This window comes from Myxine glutinosa, chromosome 1 (genome assembly GCF_964187855.1).
Source record: "Myxine glutinosa chromosome 1, kmMyxGlut1.1, whole genome shotgun sequence".
NCBI lineage: Eukaryota > Metazoa > Chordata > Myxini > Myxiniformes > Myxinidae > Myxine > Myxine glutinosa.
Window position 1 is genome coordinate 66190875 of NC_136261.1, and position 23688 is coordinate 66214562.

Sequence of the window (23688 nt, forward strand, 5' to 3'; positions counted from 1 at the left end):
TAAAGTGTAATTCTAGAGGGCCCTAAAGTGTAATTCTCGAGGGTTCTAAAGTGTATTTCTCGAAGGTTCTAAAGTGTAATTCTAGAGGGTTCTAAAGTGTAATTCTAGAGGTTTCTAAAGTGTAATTCTAACAGGTTATTAAGAGTAATGTTAGAGTGTTCTAAAGTGTAATTCTAGAGGGCCCTAAAGTGTAATTCTAGAGGGTTATAAAGTGTATTTCTCGAAGGTTCTAAAGTGTAATTCTAGAGGGTTCTAAAGTGTAATTCTCGGTGGTTCCAAAGTGTAATTCTAGAGGGTTCTAAAGTGTAATTCTAGAGGGTTCTAAAGTGTAATTCTAGAGGGTTCTAAAGTGTAATTCTAGAGGGTTCTAAAGTGTATTTCTAGAAGGTTCTAAAGTGTAATTCTAGAGGGTTATAAAGTGTCATTCTAGACGTTTCTAAAGTGTAATTATAGAAGGTTCTAAAGTGTATTTCTTGAAGGTTCTAAAGTGTAATTCTAGAGGGTTCCAAAGTGTAATTCTACAGGGTTCTAAAGTGTATTTCTAGAGGGTTCTAAAGTGTATTTCTAGAAGGTTATAAAGTGTAATTCTAGAGGATGCTAGAGGGTGATTGAAGAGGGCCCAAAAGTGTAATTCTAGAGGGCCCTAAAGTGTAATTCTAGAGGGTTCTAAAGTGTAATTCTAACTGGTTATTAAGAGTAATGTTAGAGTGTTCTAAAGTGTAATTCTAGAGAGTTCTAAAGTGTAATTCTCGAGGGTTCTAAAGTGTAATTCTAACTGGTTATTAAGAGTAATGTTAGAGTGTTCTAAAGTGTAATTCTAGAGGGTTCTAAAGTGTAATTCTAGAGTGTTCTAAAGTGTAATTCTCGAGGGTTCTAAAGTGTAATTCTAACTGGTTATTAAGAGTAATGTTAGAGTGTTCTAAAGTGTAATTCTAGAGTTTTTTTTTTTTTTTTTGTATACTGAATCGAGGCTCGTGAAAGAGCTAACATTTACTTCACAAACAAATCAACCAGACAAACAAAACACACAAAAAGCGGGAGCGGAAAACAAGCTGGGGAGAGAAGGTGAAGCACACAAACACAACATTTGAGAGCAGGGAGATGTGTGGAAGGGAGAGGGCTTGGGGCGAGGAGGCATGGGAAGGGGGGGGGGGTGGAGGGAGAAGTATAAAACACAAGGACACCAATGACTTCCAGGACAGAAGTTGGTATTTCAAAAAAGTGGAATTGGGGTGAAATTAGCGGGGGTAGAAAAGATCAAGGTTTTGGATGGGGGAAGATAAGAGATGGTGGTGAACAGCTGTTTTAAAGACCTGGAGGGTGGAGTGGGATTGAAGAGAGTGAGGGAGTTTGTTCCAGAGGCGGGAGAAAAGAGGAATGAAGGAGTGAAGGTGAGCAGAGAGTCTTGATTTTGGCAGTTTGACCATAAGAGGGTTGCAGGCAGATCTTGTGCGACCTGTAGGAATATTTGTGGGACAGAGCCCAGAGAGAGCTGGGGGGGCAAGGCCAGAGAGGAGTCGGTAGAAGATGGAAAGACCACCAACCTGCCTGCGGTGAGTGAGTGAGAGGCCCTTGGAGTTAGCTTCATCGCGGGAGATTCCAATGATTCTGAATGCTTTGGTTTCAACAGCGTGAAGACGAGCTAGGTGTGAGGCAGGAGCACCAGCCCAGAGGGGAGAGCAGTATTCCATTGAGCTGCGGATGAAAGCCTTGTATGTGGTGAGGAGCTAAGGTGTGCCAAGGAAGGACTTCGCACGACGGAGGATGCCCAGTCGGTGACTGGCTTTGGAGGCCAGATTTGAAATGTGGTTTTCCCAGGAAAGATCATGGCAGATAGAGAGACCCAAAAGCTTGAGTGACAGAACTTCTTGGAGAGGATTATTCAGAAAGTGGATGGGAGGGTTGTCCAGTCGGTCTTTTCGGAGAGACATTAGAGTGTTCTAAAGTGTATTTCTTGAGGGTTCTAAAGTGTAATTCTAGAGGTTGTTAAAGGGTAATTGAAGAGGGTTCTAAAGTGTAATTCTCGAGGGTTATAAAGTGTAATTCTAGAGGGTTCTAAAGTGTAATTCCAGAGAGTTCTAAAGGGTAATTCTAGAGGATTCTAAAGTGTAATTATAGAGGGTTCTAAAGGGTAATTCTCGAAGGTTCTAAAGGGTAATTCTAGAGGGTACGAAAGCGTAATTCTAGAGGATAAGAAAGGGTAATTCTAGAGGGTTCTAAAGTGTAATTCTAGAGTGTTCTAAATGGTAATTCTAGAGGGCCCTAAAGTATAATTCTAGAGGGTTTTAAAGTGTCATTCTAGAGGGTTCTAAATGGTAATTTTAGAGGGACCTAAAGTGTAATTCTAGAGGGCCCTAAAGTGTAATTATAGAGTGTTCTAAAGTGTCATTCTAGAGTGTTCTAAATGGTAATTCTAGATGGCCCGAAAGTATAATTCTAGAGGGTTCAAAAGTGTAATTCTGATGGGTTCCTCAGGGTAATGCTAGAGGATTCTGAAGTGTAATTCTGAAGTGTCTTTTAGGGTAATTTAAAAGGGTTCTAAATGGTAGTTCTAGACTCTAGAGGGTCCTCAAGTGTAATTGTAGAGGGTCCTAAAGCGTAATTGTAGAGGGTTCTAAAGTGTCATTCTGGAGGGTTATACAGTGTAATTCTCAAGGGTTCTAATGTGTAATTATCAAGTTAATTCGGCTTTGCCTACTTCATATGAAAATTCCAAACTGAACCACTTCCTTCGGACATCTGTGCGATTTTTTTTTTTTTACTACCATATTGTACTTGATGTCAACAATATGCTTATGATAAAAGGAATTTAACAAGAGGTTGATAAGACACAGGGTGAGGCTGATATTTTTAGCTTATCCTTTCATCAGAAGGGTGGAAAAAAAAATCCATTTTTGGCCCTCTTTCGCTTTGTCGCATTGAGTACTTTTTTCCCCTCGAACAAAGAATTTAACACTCGGAAAGGCAGATACACCTTGTTTCCCATGGTGGCTGCATGTTTTTATCAACTACGACTTCTTAAAGTCCGAGTGGCATCCTGTCCATGATTTTAACCCCCAGCAAATAAATGAAACTGCCTCAGCAGCCTCATGCATCTAACGGGTATCCACGAGGAGGATAAACTAAAACCAAAAAAACCAAATTATTCATTAATCCATTATTACTTGCAAAAGCAAAGATTTTTCAAGTATATTGGTCCGTTGCGTTTGTGGTTCTGTCTGTCTGTCTGTTTGTTTGCCACCGGCCTACAGGTCACAATTCTAAACCGATCGTCACGAAACTCTACCAAGTTGTGTAGGTCGTCCCAATTGAGAAGCCTATTGTTTTTGGGGTCAAAAGGTCAACATAGGCCAAAGGCCACCAACTTTGTTAAATTTCTAAAATCCTCAATTTTCATCCGATTGACTTGAAATTTGAAGAGGACTTGCATATCTGGTCACTCAATTCAACAACCAAGTATATTTGAGCCAAAACGTCAACATAGGCCAAATTTCTGAAATCCTAAATTTTCATCCGATTGACTTGAAATTTGAAGAGGACTTGCATGGCTGGTCATTGAATTCAACCACCAAGTATATTTGAGATCAACATCGGCCAAAAGGTCAACAAAGGCCAAATATCTAAAATCCTCAATTTTCATCCGATTGACTTGAAATTTGAAGAGGACTTGCATATATGGTCACTGAATTCAACCACGAAGTATTTTTGAGGTCAACATAGGCCAAAAGGTCATCATAGGCCAAAAGGTCAACATAGGCTAAATTTCTAAAATCCTCAATTTTCATCCGATTGACTTGAAATTTGAAGAGGACTTGTATATCTGGTCAAAAAATTCAACCACAAATTATATTTTAGGTAAACATAGGCCAAAAGATCAACATAGACCGAATTTCTAAAATCACCAATTTTCATTTGATTGACTTGAAATTCTAAGAGGATTTACATATACTAGGGCATGCCCGTACTATATATATATCTAAAATTATATCCCCCCCCCCCTCTATTTACATGAAATGGTTTGGTCCATTCGCAAAGCCAAAGCGAACGGCTTGCGAGTACGGTGACAATCCCCCCCCCTCTATTTACATGAAATGGTTTGGTCCAAAGCGAACGGCTTGCGAGTACGGTGACAATCCCCCCCCCCCCCCCTCTATTTACATGAAATGGTTTGGTCCAAAGCGAACGGCTTGCGAGTACGGTGACAATCCCCCCCCTCTATTTACATGAAATGGTTTGGTCCAAAGCGAACGGCTTGCGGAGTTTGGTAAAGAAATCGCCATAGCGTGCACAAACGCGCAGGAAAGCGAAAGAATCGCAAATTAGTTTTAATTAGTTTTAAAACATAGTTTAACGCCAACATAGCGCCAACATAGTTTGCCAACGGGAAATAAATGAATACGCTCTCAAATGTGCCGTCCGAGGCAGAGTCTGTTCGCCACGTTCGGCACACGTGATAGCTTGCTGCTCTCTGATTGGTTGAATCATTTTTTGGACATAGCTCGGTAACTACTTCTCCGATTAATATGAAACCTTGAAAAGGCACATCCTCGGGTCCCCAGCAATATACCTGGCAAGTTTCAAGTATATCGGACCCGTGGTTGTCGAGAAACAGCGGTCGCATACACACACACAGACACACACACACACACAGAGATTACTGGAATTATAGATAGATGGTCACTGAATTCAACCACCAACTATTTTTGAGGTCAACAAAGGCCAAAAGGTCAACATAGGCCAAGTTTTTAAAATCCTCAATTTTCATCGGATTGACTTGAAAATTGAACAGCATTTGCACATTCAGTCACTAAATAGGGAAACTAACTATTTTTGAGGTCAAAAGATCAAAGGTCAACTCAAGGTCAACCTTCCAAAATCATCATTTTTCATCTGAAAAATCGTCACTTTTCATCCTGTTGACCCAAGCTTTGATCAAGATTGTCAATTTTAATCTTGATGAAATGGACAATTTGCTTTATCAATGGAATTTATTTTCTTGGGGTGCGGGGGGGGGGGGGGGGGCAGATTTTGCAAGTATCGTGCTCCGCATGACGTCTTCTTGATTTATTATTTATTTGCTCCATTGTTTTTCTTTTCTGTCCATGCAGACTTACTCTAGCACTTACAAAGATGGTAGTATTCTGTTGCTTGACAGCAACCATTTTCCAATGCACATAGTGTTGTCCTGTATATGAAACACTCATCGTGGCCTATACACATTATTTAGACAGTTATATTTGATTCTATATCACCAAATCACGATGGATTTTGTAGTACAATGCCAATATGTAGCCTGATAAGCTATGCTCCATCTGCTAAGCTGTGTAAACAAAAACGAATTAACTCTTGTCAATTCATATTTTCAGCAATTATATATTTTGGTTGGTGAGAGTCTTCTGTATTTCGCAATATCGATTTTGTTTTGAGCAGACATTGAAATGTAAAGCCACATTAACCTACAGTCTCACTTGTGTAAGTTGGTTGTGCAACAAGAGGAACTTTCAAACTTTCATCATCATGACAGTTCTGACTATAATTTGGAGCATTCCTTTTCCTTTTTGAAAATTCTCTTACAAAATTGAGGCTCATGGAATAGCGAGGTGATTGATGAGGAAAAAGGTAACCCACCGACCGTGATGCAGTGTCACAAGCAAGATAATTGAACTAACAGGAAAAGAGGAGGAAACATTTAACAAACCCGAACAAGGCCCACAAGAGTATGTCGCCTGGACAAGCACACTTCAAACCAGTACTAAAGCACAAGCAAAGGCATTCAATGAGACAGGAAGTTACATTAAATCAATAAAGTAACACCAATAAAGTAATGCCTCACAAGTTCCTCCACGTGATGCCATGGAAATCAAAGCCTTCAAAATCTTTGGAATCTCTGACAATGAAGCTGAGTCTGTGGGTCACAGACAGGTCAGTGGTCTCTCCGTCTTCTACCACCTCCTTTCTGGTCTTGCCCCTCCTACACTTTCCTTGATTTGGCAGATCCAGGTTTCTGTAGGGCACACATGATCCACCATCAACCCCTTTGGTGCAACTACCTGAATCCAGAATCACTGCTCACCTCCACTCATTCATTCCTCTTTGTTTCTCACCTGTGAGACAAACTTCCACATTCTATTCAATCTCATTCTTCCATGCAGGTCTTCAAAACAGCAGTTCACCACCATCTCAGATCGTGTCCCCCTCCCACCCCATCCAAACACATGATCACTTCTACACCCAATGACTACTCCCCCCTCTGCCCTCCCCCATAGCTTACCTCTATCCAAATTTCCAGTTATAACTTTCTGAAAGTTTGTTTCTGTATCCATCCTGTCTACCCTGTGCATCATCCCCGAACCCCAATTCCTCCCCACATCCCTTGTTTGTCCAAGCCATCCTCTATTTTGTCTCTCAACCCTGTCGTTGGTCCCCACCTCTCTTTCTACTGCCTATTTTGCTCTGTTGCGTCATGATCTGTTCTGTGCTCTCGCTCTTCCACGGACCTTGATTTTGTACACAACAAAAATAATAGGCCTAATGAAATACTGCGAAACAGGCATCTTCTGCTCTGAAGACAGCCTCTCGTAGCAAAGAATATCATGCCTGGCCGCAAAGGAACTCAGAACCAGTACTTCTGTAAAGTTAATGAATTCTTCAACTATATGGGTGGTAGGATTTATATTTGCTATAAATCCAATCAATGTATGTTAACTCGTTATTAAATCACAATCATGATGTCCTCGTTGTGTACGTATGTACATACATTACAATGTAAATTAGTACAATGTAAATTTTTTGAAAAATGTGTTGATCACTGAAATCCTTCATGCCCTGTGAGATGGAGACGTGTAAAACAGGTGTTTATAAAATTATTTCATTGATTTAATCTGAAAAATATGGGTAAAGATAGAGTGATGAATGTTATGGAACAGCGAATGTAAGGTTGTGTGTGACGTGGCAATTTGAACAAACTGGCAAGCAAAAACGTTATGCTCCACTGTGAAGCTACCTTCTCGAGAACTTGCACTCCATATGTGATGTCTCATTATTTTAATTTGTACATCTCCCCTTTCTCTCCTTACAACTTCCATTTCCTTTTCTCATCAGTCCACGTCAGCTCTTCTGTCATCTCATACTCCTCTCATACTTTCTTAGGCCTCGTCACCACCAGAAAATTGTGAACTATGTAGTTCAAGAGATAACTAGTTCGAGCTAGAAACAAACATCATGTTGCATGGACCAAGGTGATCTGACGGGTTTGGAGAAGCGATATTGTTTGGGCCTGAATCAGGTAGTGCCTGATGCCAGTGAGTCAATACATGACAAACGTGAAATGAAATAGTTTATCATTTGCGGATGGGGACACGATTCTTTCTTTGTAGAGCACTCGCCAAGTGGCTTAAGCATTCGAGCAAGCACTCCATTCAAAACCGGTGATGAGGAATGGCTGGCTTGGCAAGCATGGTAACTGAACACACTCCGGGTTTCTTCCCTTTCACTTTCATGTTAAACAGCAGGAGCGACTGTTTCAAAAGGTAATCAAACATGTTTGTAGTTTATAATATTTTTTATCTCACCTGGAACAAAGTTCAGGGGAGCTTATGCAATGGCGCGTCGTCAGTCCGTCCGTCCATCAGTCCGTAAGCACTTGCAACTTCTCTGAAACCGCTGAAGAGATTGTGACCAAACTTGGCACAAATGATATATGTTGTGTTGTGACTAAAGTTTGTTCACAAAATTAAAAAAAAAGAAAAAAGAATCAGGGTCTAAGGGGGTTCACGGGGTGTCAAAGTGGATCCAGGTTTGACCCCCCAAAATAGGTATTTGCTTTCTTCTCTGAAACTACACACACTATTTCGATGAAACTTCACCACACCCTTCAGCATCCGTGATGTACCAATGCTTGTTCACGCCATTAAAAAAATATCTGCCCCTTTGGGGGTCTACGGGAGGTTTTCCCCCCAAAATAGGTATTTGTGTTCTTCTCAGAAACGACACACGCAATTTCAATGAAACTTCACCACACCCTTCAGCATCCGTGATGTACCAATGTTTGTTAAGGCATTAGAAAATTTGGGGTCTGAGGAGGTATACGGGGTTGGGGGAGGGGCGCGGGGGAGGTTTTCCCCCCACAATAGGTATTTTTTTGTCTGTTTGTTTAAAGTCTTATGATTATCTTAGTATGATTCTATCTGCTGCCCTGTCTTCTAGCAACCATTGAAATTGGTTTAAAATACCTTTAGTCAGTGCAGTATACTGTTTATTCTATCAGGTGAGCAACAGGTGTATTGCCCCTATGTTTACTTCTGGTAGGGGCCATTGCTCCCACGAAACAGCATGGTAAGCTATTTGTTGTGAAAAACCAATCGGGTCCACAACTTTAGTCCATCTGGTGGTTTAATTCCATTAAGACCATGACATCATTCTGTAAATACAGGAAATGCAATAGGAATAAGGTTTGGCATCACATGGGTCCATTCATAACATTCAATGCAAGCAAGCTTAATATTCTATGCAGGCATACCGTTAGCGAGTCCACTAGATGTAACATGTCACAGGAGAAGTCCCCCTGAGCACCGACCGCAGCGGGTCTTATAGCCGCGCCCCTAGCGGTGTCAGCGAGCAACGATCATCACCTGGGTTCAGCATTAGTACGAATACGATTTCACTACACTATTTATACACATTAACACGGTGTTTGTTGAAGGAGGAAAAACCCCTTGGGGAGATGGGATAATATAAACCCCCTTGGGGAGATAATATATATTTTTAATAACATTAATATTATGCTATTATATTTTGTGTTGTTGTTACTTTTGTTATTAGAAGCGGTCTTGGAAAAACGCCAGGATAAAGCTATCTTAACACGGATATACACCTCAACACGCAACTTAATTGGTGGGGAAAACCCCCTTGGGATGTGTAATGGGGGATGTTAAATTGCTACAACCGCCATCGCTGGTTTTGCTAGGTTTTTGATTTTCCCTTCTCCCCCAAACTTCACCAAACATCTACTATTTGTCTAACGTTTTAACCCCCACACTCCCCCCCCCCCAAAATTTTTTTAAATTTCCCTTTCTCCTCGTGTGCTTTTGTCCCATCGTGTGCTTTTGCCTCTGCCCACGTGCGCCGTCTCGCCCCGCCCCCATTTCCCCTTGCCTTCCACCTTTTGCCCTGTTCAAGTGACTCGTGGTCGTCCCTCTAGGCTCCCTCTCCCCATTGGTATTTTTGTGAATATAAGATTGTTCTTCACGGTTCTGTTTAAATATGTTTAAACTTTCCCCTGGAATGTTTTATTCAGTCATATATTACAACACGCTGTTTTTCTTATGATTTAAAAGGCTCCTTTCAATTTCCTCTTCAACTCATTCCATTTCAAAAAAATATTCAATCTCTTATGATTCCAAATCACTCCATGCTCTAAATTCTCATTCATTCCACCCCTCCTCCATCGTTCTTAAATGGATCGCTAACTTGAAAATCACAACAAACCCAATTTGTTATAAATGTTCATCTTTCATTAATCATCCACTTTCTAAACTCCCCCCTTGCCCCTCCCCTCCAAATCTCCCCACTTACCCCTCCCCTCCGAAACTCCCCCCTTGCCCCTCCCCTCCTAAACTCCCCACTTGCCCCTCCCCTCCTAAACTCCCCCCTTGCCCCTCCCCTCCAAATCTCCCCCCTTGCCCCTCCCCTCCAAATCTCCCCCCTTGCCCCTCCCCTCCTAAACTCCCCCCTTGCCCCTCCCCTCCTAAACTCCCCCCTTGCCCTTCCCCTCCTAAACTCCCCCCTTGCCCCTCCCATTCAACTCTCTCCCCCAACCCCACCCCTTCAAATCTCCCCCCCAACCATCCCTCCCAAATTCTCCCTCCTCCCACCTCCTTCTCAAAGCTGCCTCCTCCCCACTTCGTCTCCCTTCTATCTCATACCTCCACCCCCCCCCCCAACCTTCTACTTTCCTCTGCCCCCTCCTCAAACAACCCCTCACTGTGCCTCATCCCATCACCATCAAACCTTTCGTCCTCCTCATCCTTCCCTTTCTTGTAACTCTTCTGTAATCTCTGACACACTATCAACTGCTCTTCCTACCTCCCCCTCTCACCCTTCATCTGACCCTACCCCTCCCCTACCCTGCCCTGCACCCGATGCTCCCCCTCTCTCCTCATTAATGGTATGGACCTCAAACATCCGGGGCCTTCGCTCAAACCTGATTGATCTCTCCATTCAGGTTGCTTCTGACAATCCAGACTTGATCTGCTTAACAGAAACTTTCCCCCTTCAAGATGTCTCTGATTCCTTAATATCTCTTCCTGGTTACTCCCTCCTCCAGTATGATAGACCTGAGCCTCGTCCTGGTGGTGGGGTGGCTATCTTTATCAAAAACTCTCTTCCTCACTCTCCCTGCACTGCCCTCTCTCCACCCCACCCCCAGGAGTACCTCTGGCTACGGCTTCCTCTCTGCTCCCACCTTTTGTTCATATGTGTTCTGTCCCGTCCTCCAAACAGTGATGACTCCATTTACATTTCGCTGTCGGACAACATGGACCAACTTCTATCAACTCATCCAAACTCTCTCTTCCTCATATGTGGCGACTTCAACTGTCATCATGCCAGCTGGCTGGGTGTGGGTTCATCTCTCACCAGCCATGGCACCTCAGCAAAGGACTTCTGCGACTCATTGGGACTGACACAATCTGTCAATTTCCCGACCCGGATCTCAGTCAATGGAGTATCTTCTCTTCTGACCTTGGTTATGACTAACTTCCCTGCAAATGTCTGCTGCTCTTCTTCTGCTCCAATCGGTTCTTCTGATCATGTGCTTGTTAAAGTGGACATCTCTCTGGCCATTCTCAGAGAGCCTCCTCAGCGCCGACAAGTCTGGCATTTCACTCAGGCCGACTGGCACGGTCTGCAAACAGCCATCAATCATCTGGACTGGTCTCCCATCTCTACTGCCTCTGACATCAATTCTTCCTGGGAATTCTTCCAAAGCAAACTGCTCTCTCTCATGCACTTGCCAATCCACAGATTTATCCCATCTCGTCTTCAGTTGTCTTACCCTTCCTCCCGTCCATGGTACACTGAATGTTGTGGTGAGGCAGTTGCCCTGAAACAACTTGCCTTTGCCTCTTGGAAGGCAAATCCAACCGAAGGCAATCTCAGTTCCTTCCACCAAGCTCGAAACAAGTGTGTGTCTACCCTCAGGAGTGCCAGGAAGCACTATCTCTCCACACTCAAGATTGAACTCTCAAACCTGTCTCCTTCCTCCAAATCCTGGTGGCGTCTGGTCAAATCCGTTTCTGGTGTTTGTTCCCCCTCCATCCCCTCCCTTACCTCAAATGGCTACACAGTTGACACCGCACGTGACAAAGCCGAATGCCTCAACTCTGTGTTTGCCTCAACATCTTGTCCCAAACCCATCTCTCTCTGTTCCCACCTTTCCCAGTCGAACCCAACTGCTCCTGGACTCTGTGTCCTTCCCTCCTGACAAGGTGGAGAAGTTTTTTATCAAACCTCGACTCTGATTCTGCAACTGGACCAGACGGCATCAGCCCACGGGTCCTAAAATCCTGCTCTGCCGCTCTATCTCACCCTGTCTCTGTTCTTTTCACCCTCTCTTTTGCTCAAGGTCATCTGCCAGCATCTTGGAAATCAGCAAACATTACCGCTTTACACAAAAAAGGTGCAAAAACAGATCCTTGCAACTACAGACCAATCAGCCTGCTTCCAATTATCAGCAAAGTCATGGAATCCATCATTGCTTCGGATATCAAATCCTTCCTCTTCTCCAATGGCTTGATCTCTGATCATCAATTTGGATTCAGACCAGGTCATTCTACTCTGGACATGTTGCTTCTGCTGTCTCAACAATGGATGGAGGTCCTCAATGCCAAACAGGAAATCAGAGCTGTCTCACTTGACATATCACGTGCCTTCGATACGGTCTGGCACCCAGCTCTGCTCACCAAACTCTCCTCCTATGGTATCCATGGAAATCTCCACTCATGACTTGCGGACTTCCTCTCTGGTCGTAGGCAACGTGTGGCCCTGAATGGATTTCTCTCATCTCACCTGCCTGTTCTGGCTGGAGTTCCCCAAGGTAGTGTTCTGGGCCCTGTGCTATTTCTGGTCTTCATCAATGATCTCTCCGACTCTCTGGAAAATCCTCTCTATCTCTTTGCTGATGACTCCACAATCTGCCGCTCCATTCCTCATCCCTCAGATCGGCAGTCTGCAGCCTCCTCAGGCTCTGCAGACCTGGACAAAATCACAGACTGGTCAAACAAGTGGAACATGTCTTTCAATCCTGACAAATCCCACACTCTTACAATGTCTCTCCGAAAGGACCGACTGGAAAACCCTCCCATCTACTTTCTCAACAATCCTCTCCAAGAAGTTCTGTCCCTCAAGCTTTTGGGTCTCACTATCTGCCATGATCTTTCTTGGAAAAACCACATTTCCAAGCTGGCCTCCAAAGCCAGTCGCCGACTGGGCATCCTCCATCGTGCGAAGTCCTTCCTTGGCACACCTGAGCTCCTCACCACATACAAGGCTTTCATCCACAGCTCAATGGAATACTGTTCCCCCCTCTGGGCTGGTGCTCCTGCCTCACACTTAGCTTGGCTTCACGCTGTTGAGGCCAAAGCTTTCAGAATCATTGGAATCTCCTGCGATGAAGTTAACTCCGAGGGCCTTTCACTCACTCACCGCAGGCAGGTTGGTGGTCTTTCTGTCTTCTACCGACTCCTCTCCGGCCTTGCTCCCCCAGCTCTCTCTGTGCTCTGTCCCCCCAATATTCCTTCAGGTCGCACAAGATCTGCCGGCAACCCTCTTATGGTTAAACTGCCAAAATCTAGGCTCTCTGCTCACCTTCACTCTTTAATTCCCCTTTTCTCCCGTTTCTGGAACAAACTCCCCCACTCCCTTCAATCCCAGTCCTCCCTTCATTTCTTTAAAACAGCTGTTCACCACCATCTCTTATCTTCCCCCATCCAAAACCTTGATCTTTTCTACCCCCGCTAATTCACCCCAGAGTCCTTGCAGTGTTCATATGTTTTATGCCTCTCCCACCTCCCCCCAAGTCCTCCCGATGTCCCTGCTCTCAAATGTTGTGTTTGTGTCGTTCCCTATCTCTCCCCATCCTGTCTGCCGCTCCCTTTGTTTTTTGTGTTTTGTGTGTCGATTTGACTTTTGTGTGATTAATTTTTGCTCTTTCACGAGCCTCGATCTTGTGTACAAAAAAAAAGAAAAAAAAAGTGACCCCTTGCCTCCATCAACCTCCATCATTAATCCCCTTGTCTTGAGCCTGGTGTTGGCTTAGCGGTTAGGGTGCCGGCTTGGGATCCTCGGATTCTGGGTTCTGAATCCCGGTTGATCGATGAATTAACGCCAGGGGGGTTGACTCAGCCTGTCATCCTTCTGAGGTCGGCAAATTGAGTACCAGCTTGCTGGGATGAATGATCCCGGTGTGTACCCCGGTTTAGAATAGGTACACTGTATCCATGCGCATCGAAGAGCGTGACCAAGGGTTGGCGTCAGGAAGGGCATCCGGCCATAAAAACATTGCCTCAAACAGGGAACCATGATCGTCATGGAGCCCGCAAGGCTAACCCCCGCTCTAGCAGGGAAAATGGCCTTAAAACGATCATTCATATATGCATTTTCTCCATCATGTGACCCTTAGTCTCCCTGTCAAGTTTAGTTGCGATTGGATAAGTAACGACCGAATGTGTTGCTGTCAAAAATTGTAAGACAGACAGACATCAAATTGCGTATTTTAGTATGATGATATACACATGGCTCTGAATATAAACTGCTTAAAACCATTTGATTCTCACCTTTACAAACTACTCATTGCTCGTACTAAATGTGCCGTTTTTTCTTTTCAACTTTTAGTGCCAATGTTGCCGTGAAAATGACCAACGTCGAAGGTAATAAACTTTGTGAAATATTCAGCATCAAAATTAGTTATGGATTTACGAAAGCCGTTGATGTAACATATGTTTTGTATGACAGGTCGACAGCAACATGAAAACCCACTGTATGTCAGTGATGCAGCTTATGCGGATAACAAAACACACAACTTTGGCCAAGTCAGCAACGACGCGAAAGCAAAGCAAGGTAAGCATGTGAGAGTAGTCTGTACATGCCTTGTGTTAGTCGTTGGAGTGTTTGTTAACATTACTTGCCTGTGCGGAGCTTACACTTACCTTTAGTTATAAGCAGCCATTTTGTTCTTCATATTTAAATGCATACATATTGTTACGAATTTGGGTAGTTATATATGTAGAGCAGAGTAGATCTGTGTAGGTAACATGCTTCGACTGTCGCGATAGGGAATCTACCTGTAACAAGTCATGTGCAGGCGTTTTGTCGGCTAAGATGTATGATTGTGAATCTACCAGGAGATTCGTGTGTTAAGTAGTATCGGGAATAATGAGTAGAGCCCTTGTATGTCTCACCTGGTGGTCAAACCTTTGTCCTTTATGGCACTGCAGACCACATAGACACTAGTTAGGACCTTTAGTACAACATTAATGACGCCCTTCCCCCCTGGCATGACTTAGGACGAAAGCAGGCCAGAGCACCTCCGATAATGGCCGCCACCATTTGCACCTCCGAGAGGCCTACCCACCTCGCATGGCATTTGCTGTGACCACGGAGTGGGGGAGCGGGAGTGAGAGTGATGCAGTGGGCGTGCCCTGGACGAGCCGGCAAGTCGGGGGAGGCTCTGATTGGCAGGACAGTGCGCCAAAGCTGACGTCACCGGCCCGGGATATTAACAGCGCTGGACGCCTTTGCTGGCAGTTTTGGATCGAGAGTTCGTGTGCGCATTTGAGCAGGAGTTGAGCAGGAGTTGAGCAGGAGTTGAGCAGGAGTTGAGCAGGAGGACTGTGAGTTTGAGCCACGAGAGTTGGGTTTGAGTTGAGACGAGTTCACTCCTGGCCCCTGGCAGTTCGGTAGAGAGTGACATTCGTGGTCGAGAGTTGGTTTTGCAGTGCGCAGTTTGGCAGTGAGCAATTGAGAAGCGTGTTGGAAGGACGAGACGTGCAGTCACACTTGCGTTCTCTCCATTCCTGTCTTTTCGTGTTTCGTGTGGGGATCGACCTCGTGTGAAGCCGCTGGCCTGCGTTGGGTGCTTTGGAGCTTGGTGCACGGATCTCGTGGGCGGCGAGAGGATCGGAGCTTGGAGCAAGGCCTCGTGGGCGCATCGGGGCCGAGCGGGGCCGTCAAACAACACAAGACGACCAAGACAGATAAGCCGAGCTCCACGTGTACATTTTACATGACGTGTTCTTTTTATTAATTCATAATCCCTCGTTTTGTTTCTGAAGTCGGTGTGCGGGATCCCGATTTAGGATATTTATTACTGGCGCGTGTTTTTCCTGTCTCTGCCTTTATTCAATAAACCCTTATATTACTTTTTGTCCATAATACCTGAACGCAGTTTACCGGGTGGTTGATTTCAATAGTTACGGCTGCGGGGACACACGCCGCTTCCCTACATTCCGCGCACTTAGGTGTTTTAGATTTTGGAATCCACCATTGAGTTTCCGCCTCAGAGTTAAAGCCTTCGTGATCGGCATCCGCGACCACCAGATATTAATTTCGGCGGTTGCGCGACAATATTAACCTTGTTTTCAAAAATATATTTGCATTAAGACACAATTCAAGTGCATATGATGTCTCGAGTAAACTAGCAACTTGCTGGTATCAAGTTACACAAAGAGTTCTCTGATAGGCATTGTAGCAGTTACAACAAGATGTGGACCAAATTAGCTAAACAAAATCCCATGGCTCTAAATCAGATCTTTTGAGGAACGGCACGGCCTTTATAATTTGATCTGTTTGTTTTTTACAAACAGAACCCCAATTTTTTTTTTTTGTGTGTGTACAAGATCGAGGCTCGTGTAAGAGCTAACATTAATCACACAAAAAGTCAAACCGACACATAAACCACAAAATAAGGGGAGCAGTAGACAAGATGGGGAGAGAGGGGGAAGGACACAAACTCAACATTTGAGAGCAGGGACATCGAGAGAAATGTGGGAGGGAAAGGGCTTTTAGGGAGGTGGGAGAGGTATAAAACATATGAGCACTGCAAGGACTTCCAGGAAAGAAGTTGGAATTTCAAAAAAAGTGTATCTGGGGTGAATTAGCGGGGGTAGTAAAGATCAAGGTTTTGGATGGGGGAAGATAAGAGATGGTGGTGAACAGCTGTTTTAAAGACCTGGAGGGAGGAGTGGGATTGAAGAGAGTGAGGGAGTTTGTTGCAGAGGTGGGAGAAAAGAGGCATGAAGGAGTGAAGGTGAGCAGAGAGTCTTGATTTTGGCAGTTTCACCAGAAGAGTGTTGCTGGCAGATCTTGTGCGACCTGAACGAATATTTGGGGGACAGAGCACAGACAGCTGGGGGAACAAGGCTGGAGAGGAGTCGGTAGAAGACAGAAAGACCACCTACCTGCCTGCGGTGAGTGAGTGAAAGGCCCTCAGAATCGGCTTCATCGCGGGAGATTCCAATGATTCTGAAAGCTTTGGTTTCTACCGTGTGAAGCCGAGCTAGGTGTGAGGCAGGAGCACCAGCCCAGAGGGGAGAGCAGTACTCCATTGAGCTGCAGATGAAAGCTTTGTATGTGGTGAGGAGCTCAGGTGTGCCAAGGAAGGACTTCGCACGATGGACGATGCCCGGTCGGCGACTGGCTTTGGAGGCCAGATTTGAAATGTGTTTTTCCCAGGAAAGATCATGGCAGATAGTGAGACCCAAAAGCTTGAGTGACAAAACTTCTTGGAGAGGATTGTTGAGAAAGAAGATGGGAGGATTGTCCAGACGGTCTTTTCGGAGAGACAAAGTAAGAATGTGAGATTTGTCAGGATTGAAAGACATGTTCCACTTGTTTTACCAGTTTGTGATTTTGAGGGCCCATACACCGAGATTTATTTTTACAGCAACCTACGACTAAGGGAGGAGTTTGTGCTCAATCAAACTAGAGAGTTCATGGAACATGTTACCCCATGCTGTCTTGAGAAACAAGGAAATAGGTATTTGTCATGATGATGGGTTGACGAGTGGCAAATTTGATTGGTGGTCATCTATCTATAATTCCAGTAATCTCTGTGTGTATGTATGTATGTATGTATGTATGTATGTATGTCTGTTTGTCTGTGACCGCTGTTTCTCGACAACTACCGGTCCGATATACTTTAAACTTGCCAGGTATATTGCTGGGGACCCGAGGATGTGCCTTTTCAAGGTTTCATATTAATCGGAGAAGTAGTTACCGAGCTATGTCCAAAAAACGATTCAACCAATCAGAGAGCAGCGAGCTATCACGTGTGCCGAACGTGGCGAACAGACTCTGCCTCGGACGGCACATTTGAGAGCGTATTCATTTATTTCACGTTGGAAAACTATGTTGCCGTTAAACTATGTTTTAAAACTAATTAAAACTAATTTGCGATTCATCGTAACTGCGATATGCGACCTTCCGGACAGTGAAGACTGCACTTCCGGCAGCCAATCACAGAACGCGTTGTTGCGTAGGCGTGGCCGATGTGAGAGCGAGCCGAGCCGAGCGCGTGCGCCATTACGGTTCGTAATTCGATTTCTTCCGGAGAAAATAATAATTTCTCGATTTCTTATGCGCATTATTTCTCCCAATTCAGTCAGAGCGAAGGGCGGAAGCGAAGAGCGTTGTTTTTTTTGTTTACGGGCGTACGGGCGTACGGGCGGGGTAGAGCGTACGGGTAGCGTTTTTTTTTTTTTTTGGCAAGGAACGGACACCCACGTACGGGCATGCCCTAGTGACATAAAAATGACATAATATTTTGTCCAAGTATTGCTACAGAGAAGGGTTTTGAAAGTGGCAAAAGGCGATTTGTGTTCTACAGTGGTCAAGTATATAATTCAATTGAAATAAAATAAACATTTTAAAGGTCGCCGAAAAAAACAATTCAGAAGTTTACCACCATTGATGAAGTGTTTTATACAACCCCTTATTTAACACGTTATATTAGTTATCTGTGCCTGTTGTTTATGTCCTTCATGACGTTCTGAAAAGCAGCAAGTTTCCTGTTTGGAATTCATCTCTTTTGACTTTTTCCTGACTTTGGAATTTTGGTTTCCTGACTCTGGAATTTTGACTGCCTGACAGGCAGAAGGACTAAAAATAATTATCTTACTCCTCTCTACGCATGCGCGATCGGGACAAATTCAGAGCCAAACTACTGCGAAACTACAGGTCTATTTTCCGATTCATGTTCAAAATAAAGCGTTCAGTTTAGAAAGAGTTGCTCCTCGATCATAAACAGGCTTGTGTAGGTAGACAGGACAGACAAACAGAAGTGAACCAATTGCTTAACCCTGCTCTTCGCTTTGATTGCGCAGGGTGATAAATATCAAATACATTACAAGACATCACCTTGCTTTCAGCCTGGTGTTGGCTTAGCGGTTAGGGTGCAGGCTTGGGATCCTAGGATCCTGGGTTCGAATCCCGGTCGATCGCTGAATTAACGCCAGGGGGGTTGACTCAGCCTGTCATCCTTCCGAGGTCGGCAAATTGAGTACCAGCTTGCTGGGATGAATGATCCCGGTGTGAACCCCGGTTTAGAATAGGTACACCGTATCCCTGCGCATCGTAAGAGGCGACTAAGGGTTGGCGTCAGAAAGGGCATCCGGCAATAAAAACATTGCCTCAAACAGGGAACCATGATTGTCATGGGGCCCGCAAGGCTAACCCCCTTGAGGCTAACCCCGCGTGCTTCCCAATTCCTTCGCTCTAGCGGGGGAAAATGGCCTTAAAATGATCATTCATATTGTGAAAGCAAGGCGATCATTCGTATTCACATCACCTTGCTTTCACATGTCTTAAGGGCATTCAGTAGACGATGAAAAAAATTGACATTACAGTCAACGGGATTACGTTTGATCCCAGCACCATTTGCTCATGACACAGATTGGAATACTAAACAGCCAAACCAAGTTTATGCAATGACATGTTGGGACAATATTGTTGCGACATGGAGGAATAGTTCCACTGGAGCATCCATTATATCACTATTGCTTATGTATAAATGTGCAGGTTATGGGAGTCACTGTGATCGCCAAATCAGTTAAAAGAGCTTAGCAATTTGCTGTCTTGGTGAGAATATTCTTAAGAAAAAGAAAGAAGTCTTTAAAATTCACGAAACTACAAAATAAACATTCACTATACTTAACTATACATTATGAGGTGTTAAGAAGCTTTGGATTGCATTGAAACACCCTTGATTTGGGATCAAAAGTAAGGAGACTGCAAATGTTTACATTGTGCAGCACAAATCCAGGTTCATAGGAATCTGGGAGAAGGTGCAGGACCCATCGGATGTACAGGTGATGCTGAGTACCAAGATTGCATTTACGCATGCGTTTCAACAAAACTTCCCAATTCCTTCCAGTGTTCGATGAAAAGCATTTCAGGTATGTTCTTAGTGAACTAAATGCCATATTTACGTTTGGAAAAATATTTATTTACTTGACACCGATTCTTCATCTCCTCCCTGCAGAATTACCCGTATATCAAGAAAACCTGATGGTGAGTTTGAATTAAACAAAATTGTGCAAGGTTAATGAACTACATCAATGTACAGTATACTCAGCACAAAATTGCAGGACATCACAGAAACTTTTCATACAAACGCCAATGTGGTGCATTAACAATACCATATTATTGTCAGTAATTTTCAATTCACATTGATTCTTGTTTTCAATTCACCTCCATTAGCAAAGAGGCATGGGAGGCACATCTGCGTATGATTGGGGTGTGTGCTCAGGAGGGCAATGTGGTTAGTGGATCTGTGATATGGAAGCAGTTGGCATGAGAAGGGTGACACCAAAAATGAGGTGGAAGAAAGTGGTGGAGAGGGGACATGTAACAAGTGGGGATGCAGAGAAAGGATGCTCAAAATAGAGAGATGTCGAGAGGGAAAACCTGGGTGGCTGACCCCACAACAAGGTGGGATTAATTGGGGTCATGAAAGTAATAGTAAACTAATTCTTGTTTATTTTGCGTTTTAGTTTAAAACTCATCTTGTCTGTTTTGCATTCCCATCTGAATCCCACGTACATGAATGATCTGGGACACCAATGTTCAAACCCATATGCCATTTATGTTTCTCCATTGTCTTGTGGGGGGAAGAGGGAGTGAGAGAGAGAGGGAGAGAGAGAGAAGGGGAAGAGAGAGAACAGAGGGAGCAAGGAGGTGGGGTGGGGGGGGGCGAGTGGGGGGGCGAGTGGGGGAGTGGGGGGCTTTATTTATGTTTATCATTGTTCTTCATGAACTGGAGCATCACCAACACAAGCATGATGGGCCAAATGGCCTCCTGCTCCTCCAAAGTTCCTTGTGTCTCCTTAGGTAACGTTGTTAAGAACAGGAAGAAAGGGGGAGGAGAGGACAGATATTTGGTGTTGGGGGAGGGGGTGTGTGTGAATTAGGTTAAGATGTTGGGGGTGGGGAGTTGACGAATTGGGGTTTGTGGGGGTGGAGGAGTTGAGGACTTGAAGAATAAAGGGGGAGGGTAGGACAGAGTTGGGGCAATGGGTGCAGAAAGAGGACAGAGAGTTGGGAGAGGAAGGTTGAGCCTTCGGGGAGAGGGGGGTTGAGGACTTTGCGAAGGGGCGGGGAAGAGTTGAATTTGTATTTTACATCACAGGGAATATCCGAGGGTCCCCGCTAGTGTAACCAAAAAACTTTAAAATGAAGACATTCTTAGTTGTAAAAATAAGCACTGCTCCATGAATTGTAGGAAGGTATAGCTGAAGGTCAACACAACTTTTACCTGACTTCGTTTACCTGACTTCTGCTTTTATCTGACTTCTGTTATTTTACCTGACTTCTGCTTTTATCTGACTTCTGCTATTTTACCTGACTTCTGCTTTTATCTGACTTCTGCTATTTTACCTGACTTCTGCTATTTTACCTGACTTATGCTTTTACCTGACTTCTGCTTTTACCTGACTTCTGCTTTTACCTGACTTCTGCTTTTATCTGACTTCTGCTTTTATCTGACTTCTGCTATTTTGCCTGACTTCTGCTTTTATCTGACTTCCACCTTCATCTGACTTCTGCTTTTATCTGACTTCTGCTATTTTACCTGACTTCTGCTATTTTACCTGACTTATGCTTTTATCTGACTTGTGCGTTTATCTGACTTCTGCTATTTTACCTGACTTATGCTTTTATCTCACTTGTGCTTTTATCTGATTTCTGCTATTTTACCTGACTGATGCTTTTATCTGACTTGTGCTTTTATCTGATTTCTGCTATTTTACCTGACTTATGCTTTTACCTGACTTATGCTTTTACCTGACTTCTGCTTTTACCTGACTTCTGCTTTTATCTGACTTCTGCTTTTATCTGACTTCTGCTATTTAACCTGACCTCTGCTTTTATCTGACTTCCACCTTCATCTGACTTCTGCTTCTATCTGACTTCTGCTATTTTACCTGACTTATGCTTTTATCTGACTTGTGCTTCTATCTGATTTCTGCTATTTTACCTGACTTATGCTTTCATCTGACTTGTGCTTTCATTTGACTTCTGCTATTTTACCTGACATGCTTTTATCTGACTTGTGCTTTTTTCTGATTTCTGCTATTTTACCTGACTTATGCTTTTATCTGACTTGTGCTTTTATCTGATTTCTGCTATTTTACCTGACTTATGCTTTTATCTGACTTGTGCTTTTATCTGACTTCTGCTTTTATCTGACTTCTGCTATTTAACCTGACCTCTGCTTTTATCTGACTTGTGCTTTTATCTGATTTCTGCTATTTTACCTGACTTATGCTTTTACCTGACTTCTGCTTTTACCTGACTTCTGCTTTTACCTGACTTCTGCTTTTATCTGACTTCTGCTTTTATCTGACTTCTGCTATTTAACCTGACCTCTGCTTTTATCTGACTTCTGCTTCTATCTGACTTCTGCTTTTATCTGACTTCTGCTATTTAACCTGACCTCTGCTTTTATCTGACTTCCACCTTCATCTGACTTCTGCTTCTATCTGACTTCTGCTATTTTACCTGACTTATGCTTTTATCTGACTTGTGCTTTTATCTGATTTCTGCTATTTTACCTGACTTATGCTTTCATCTGACTTGTGCTTTCATTTGACTTCTGCTATTTTACCTGACATGCTTTTATCTGACTTGTGCTTTTTTCTGATTTCTGCTATTTTACCTGACTTATGCTTTTATCTGACTTGTGCTTTTTTCTGATTTCTGCTATTTTACCTGACTTATGCTTTTATCTGACTTGTGCTTTTATCTGATTTCTGCTATTTTACGTGACTTGTTCTTTTATCTGACTTGTGCTTTCATCTGACTTCTGCTATTTTACCTGACTTATGCTTTTATCTGACTTCTGCTATTTTACCTGACTTATGCTATTTTACCTGACTTCTGCTTTTACCTGACTTCTGCTTTTACCTGACTTCTGCTTTTATCTGACTTCTGCTTTTATCTGACTTGTGCTTTTATCTGACTTCTGCTATTTTACCTGACTTATGCTTTTATCTGACTTCTGCCTTTATCTGACTTCTGCTTTGATCTGACTTCTGCAATTTACCTGACTTCTGCAATTTAACTGACTTATGCTTTTATCTGACTTGTGCGTTTATCTGACTTCTGCTATTTTACCTGACTTATGCTTTTATCTCACTTGTGCTTTTTTCTGATTTCTGCTATTTTACCTGACTGATGCTTTTATCTGACTTGTGCTTTTATCTGATTTCTGCTATTTTACCTGACTTATGCTTTTACCTGACTTATGCTTTTACCTGACTTCTGCTTTTACCTGACTTCTGCTTTTATCTGACTTCTGCTTTTATCTGACTTCTGCTATTTAACCTGACCTCTGCTTTTATCTGACTTCCACCTTCATCTGACTTCTGCTTCTATCTGACTTCTGCTATTTTACCTGACTTATGCTTTTACCTGACTTATGCTTTTACCTGACTTATGCTTTTACCTGACTTCTGCTTTTACCTGACTTCTGCTTTTACCTGACTTATGCTTTTACCTGACCTCTGCTTTTATCTGACTTGTGCTTTTATCTGACTTCTGCTATTTTACCTGACTTATGCTTTTACCTGACTTATGCTTTTACCTGACTTATGCTTTTACCTGACTTCTGCTTTTACCTGACTTCTGCTTTTATCTGACTTCTGCTTTTATCTGACTTCTGCTATTTAACCTGACCTCTGCTTTTATCTGACTTGTGCTTTTATCTGATTTCTGCTATTTTACCTGACTTATGCTTTTACCTGACTTCTGCTTTTACCTGACTTCTGCTTTTACCTGACTTCTGCTTTTATCTGACTTCTGCTTTTATCTGACTTCTGCTATTTAACCTGACCTCTGCTTTTATCTGACTTCCACCTTCATCTGACTTCTGCTTCTATCTGACTTCTGCTATTTTACCTGACTTATGCTTTTATCTGACTTGTGCTTTTATCTGATTTCTGCTATTTTACCTGACTTATGCTTTTATCTGACTTGTGCTTTTATCTGATTTCTGCTATTTTACGTGACTTGTTCTTTTATCTGACTTGTGCTTTTATCTGATTTCTGCTATTTTACGTGACTTGTTCTTTTATCTGACTTGTGCTTTCATCTGACTTCTGCTATTTTACCTGACTTATGCTTTTATCTGACTTCTGC

At 43.3% G+C, this 23688-nt stretch overlaps 1 protein-coding gene across 2 annotated transcripts in view; it reads left to right on the forward strand.

The window, feature by feature from the left end:
* LOC137424764 (uncharacterized) overlaps positions 1–23688 on the forward strand; it is a 65826-nt gene that overhangs the window by 28475 nt on the left and 13663 nt on the right. Inside the window, exons 6-9 of one of the 2 annotated variants that reach the window (XM_068112558.2) lie at positions 13891–13925; positions 14011–14115; positions 19305–19448; positions 19535–19563. In XM_068112558.2, the coding sequence (XP_067968659.2) occupies positions 13891–13925; positions 14011–14115; positions 19305–19448; positions 19535–19563 (313 nt within the window). The remainder of the gene's footprint in view (positions 1–13890; positions 13926–14010; positions 14116–19304; positions 19449–19534; positions 19564–23688) is intronic. The other variant, XM_078772712.1, reaches the window with a different exon arrangement.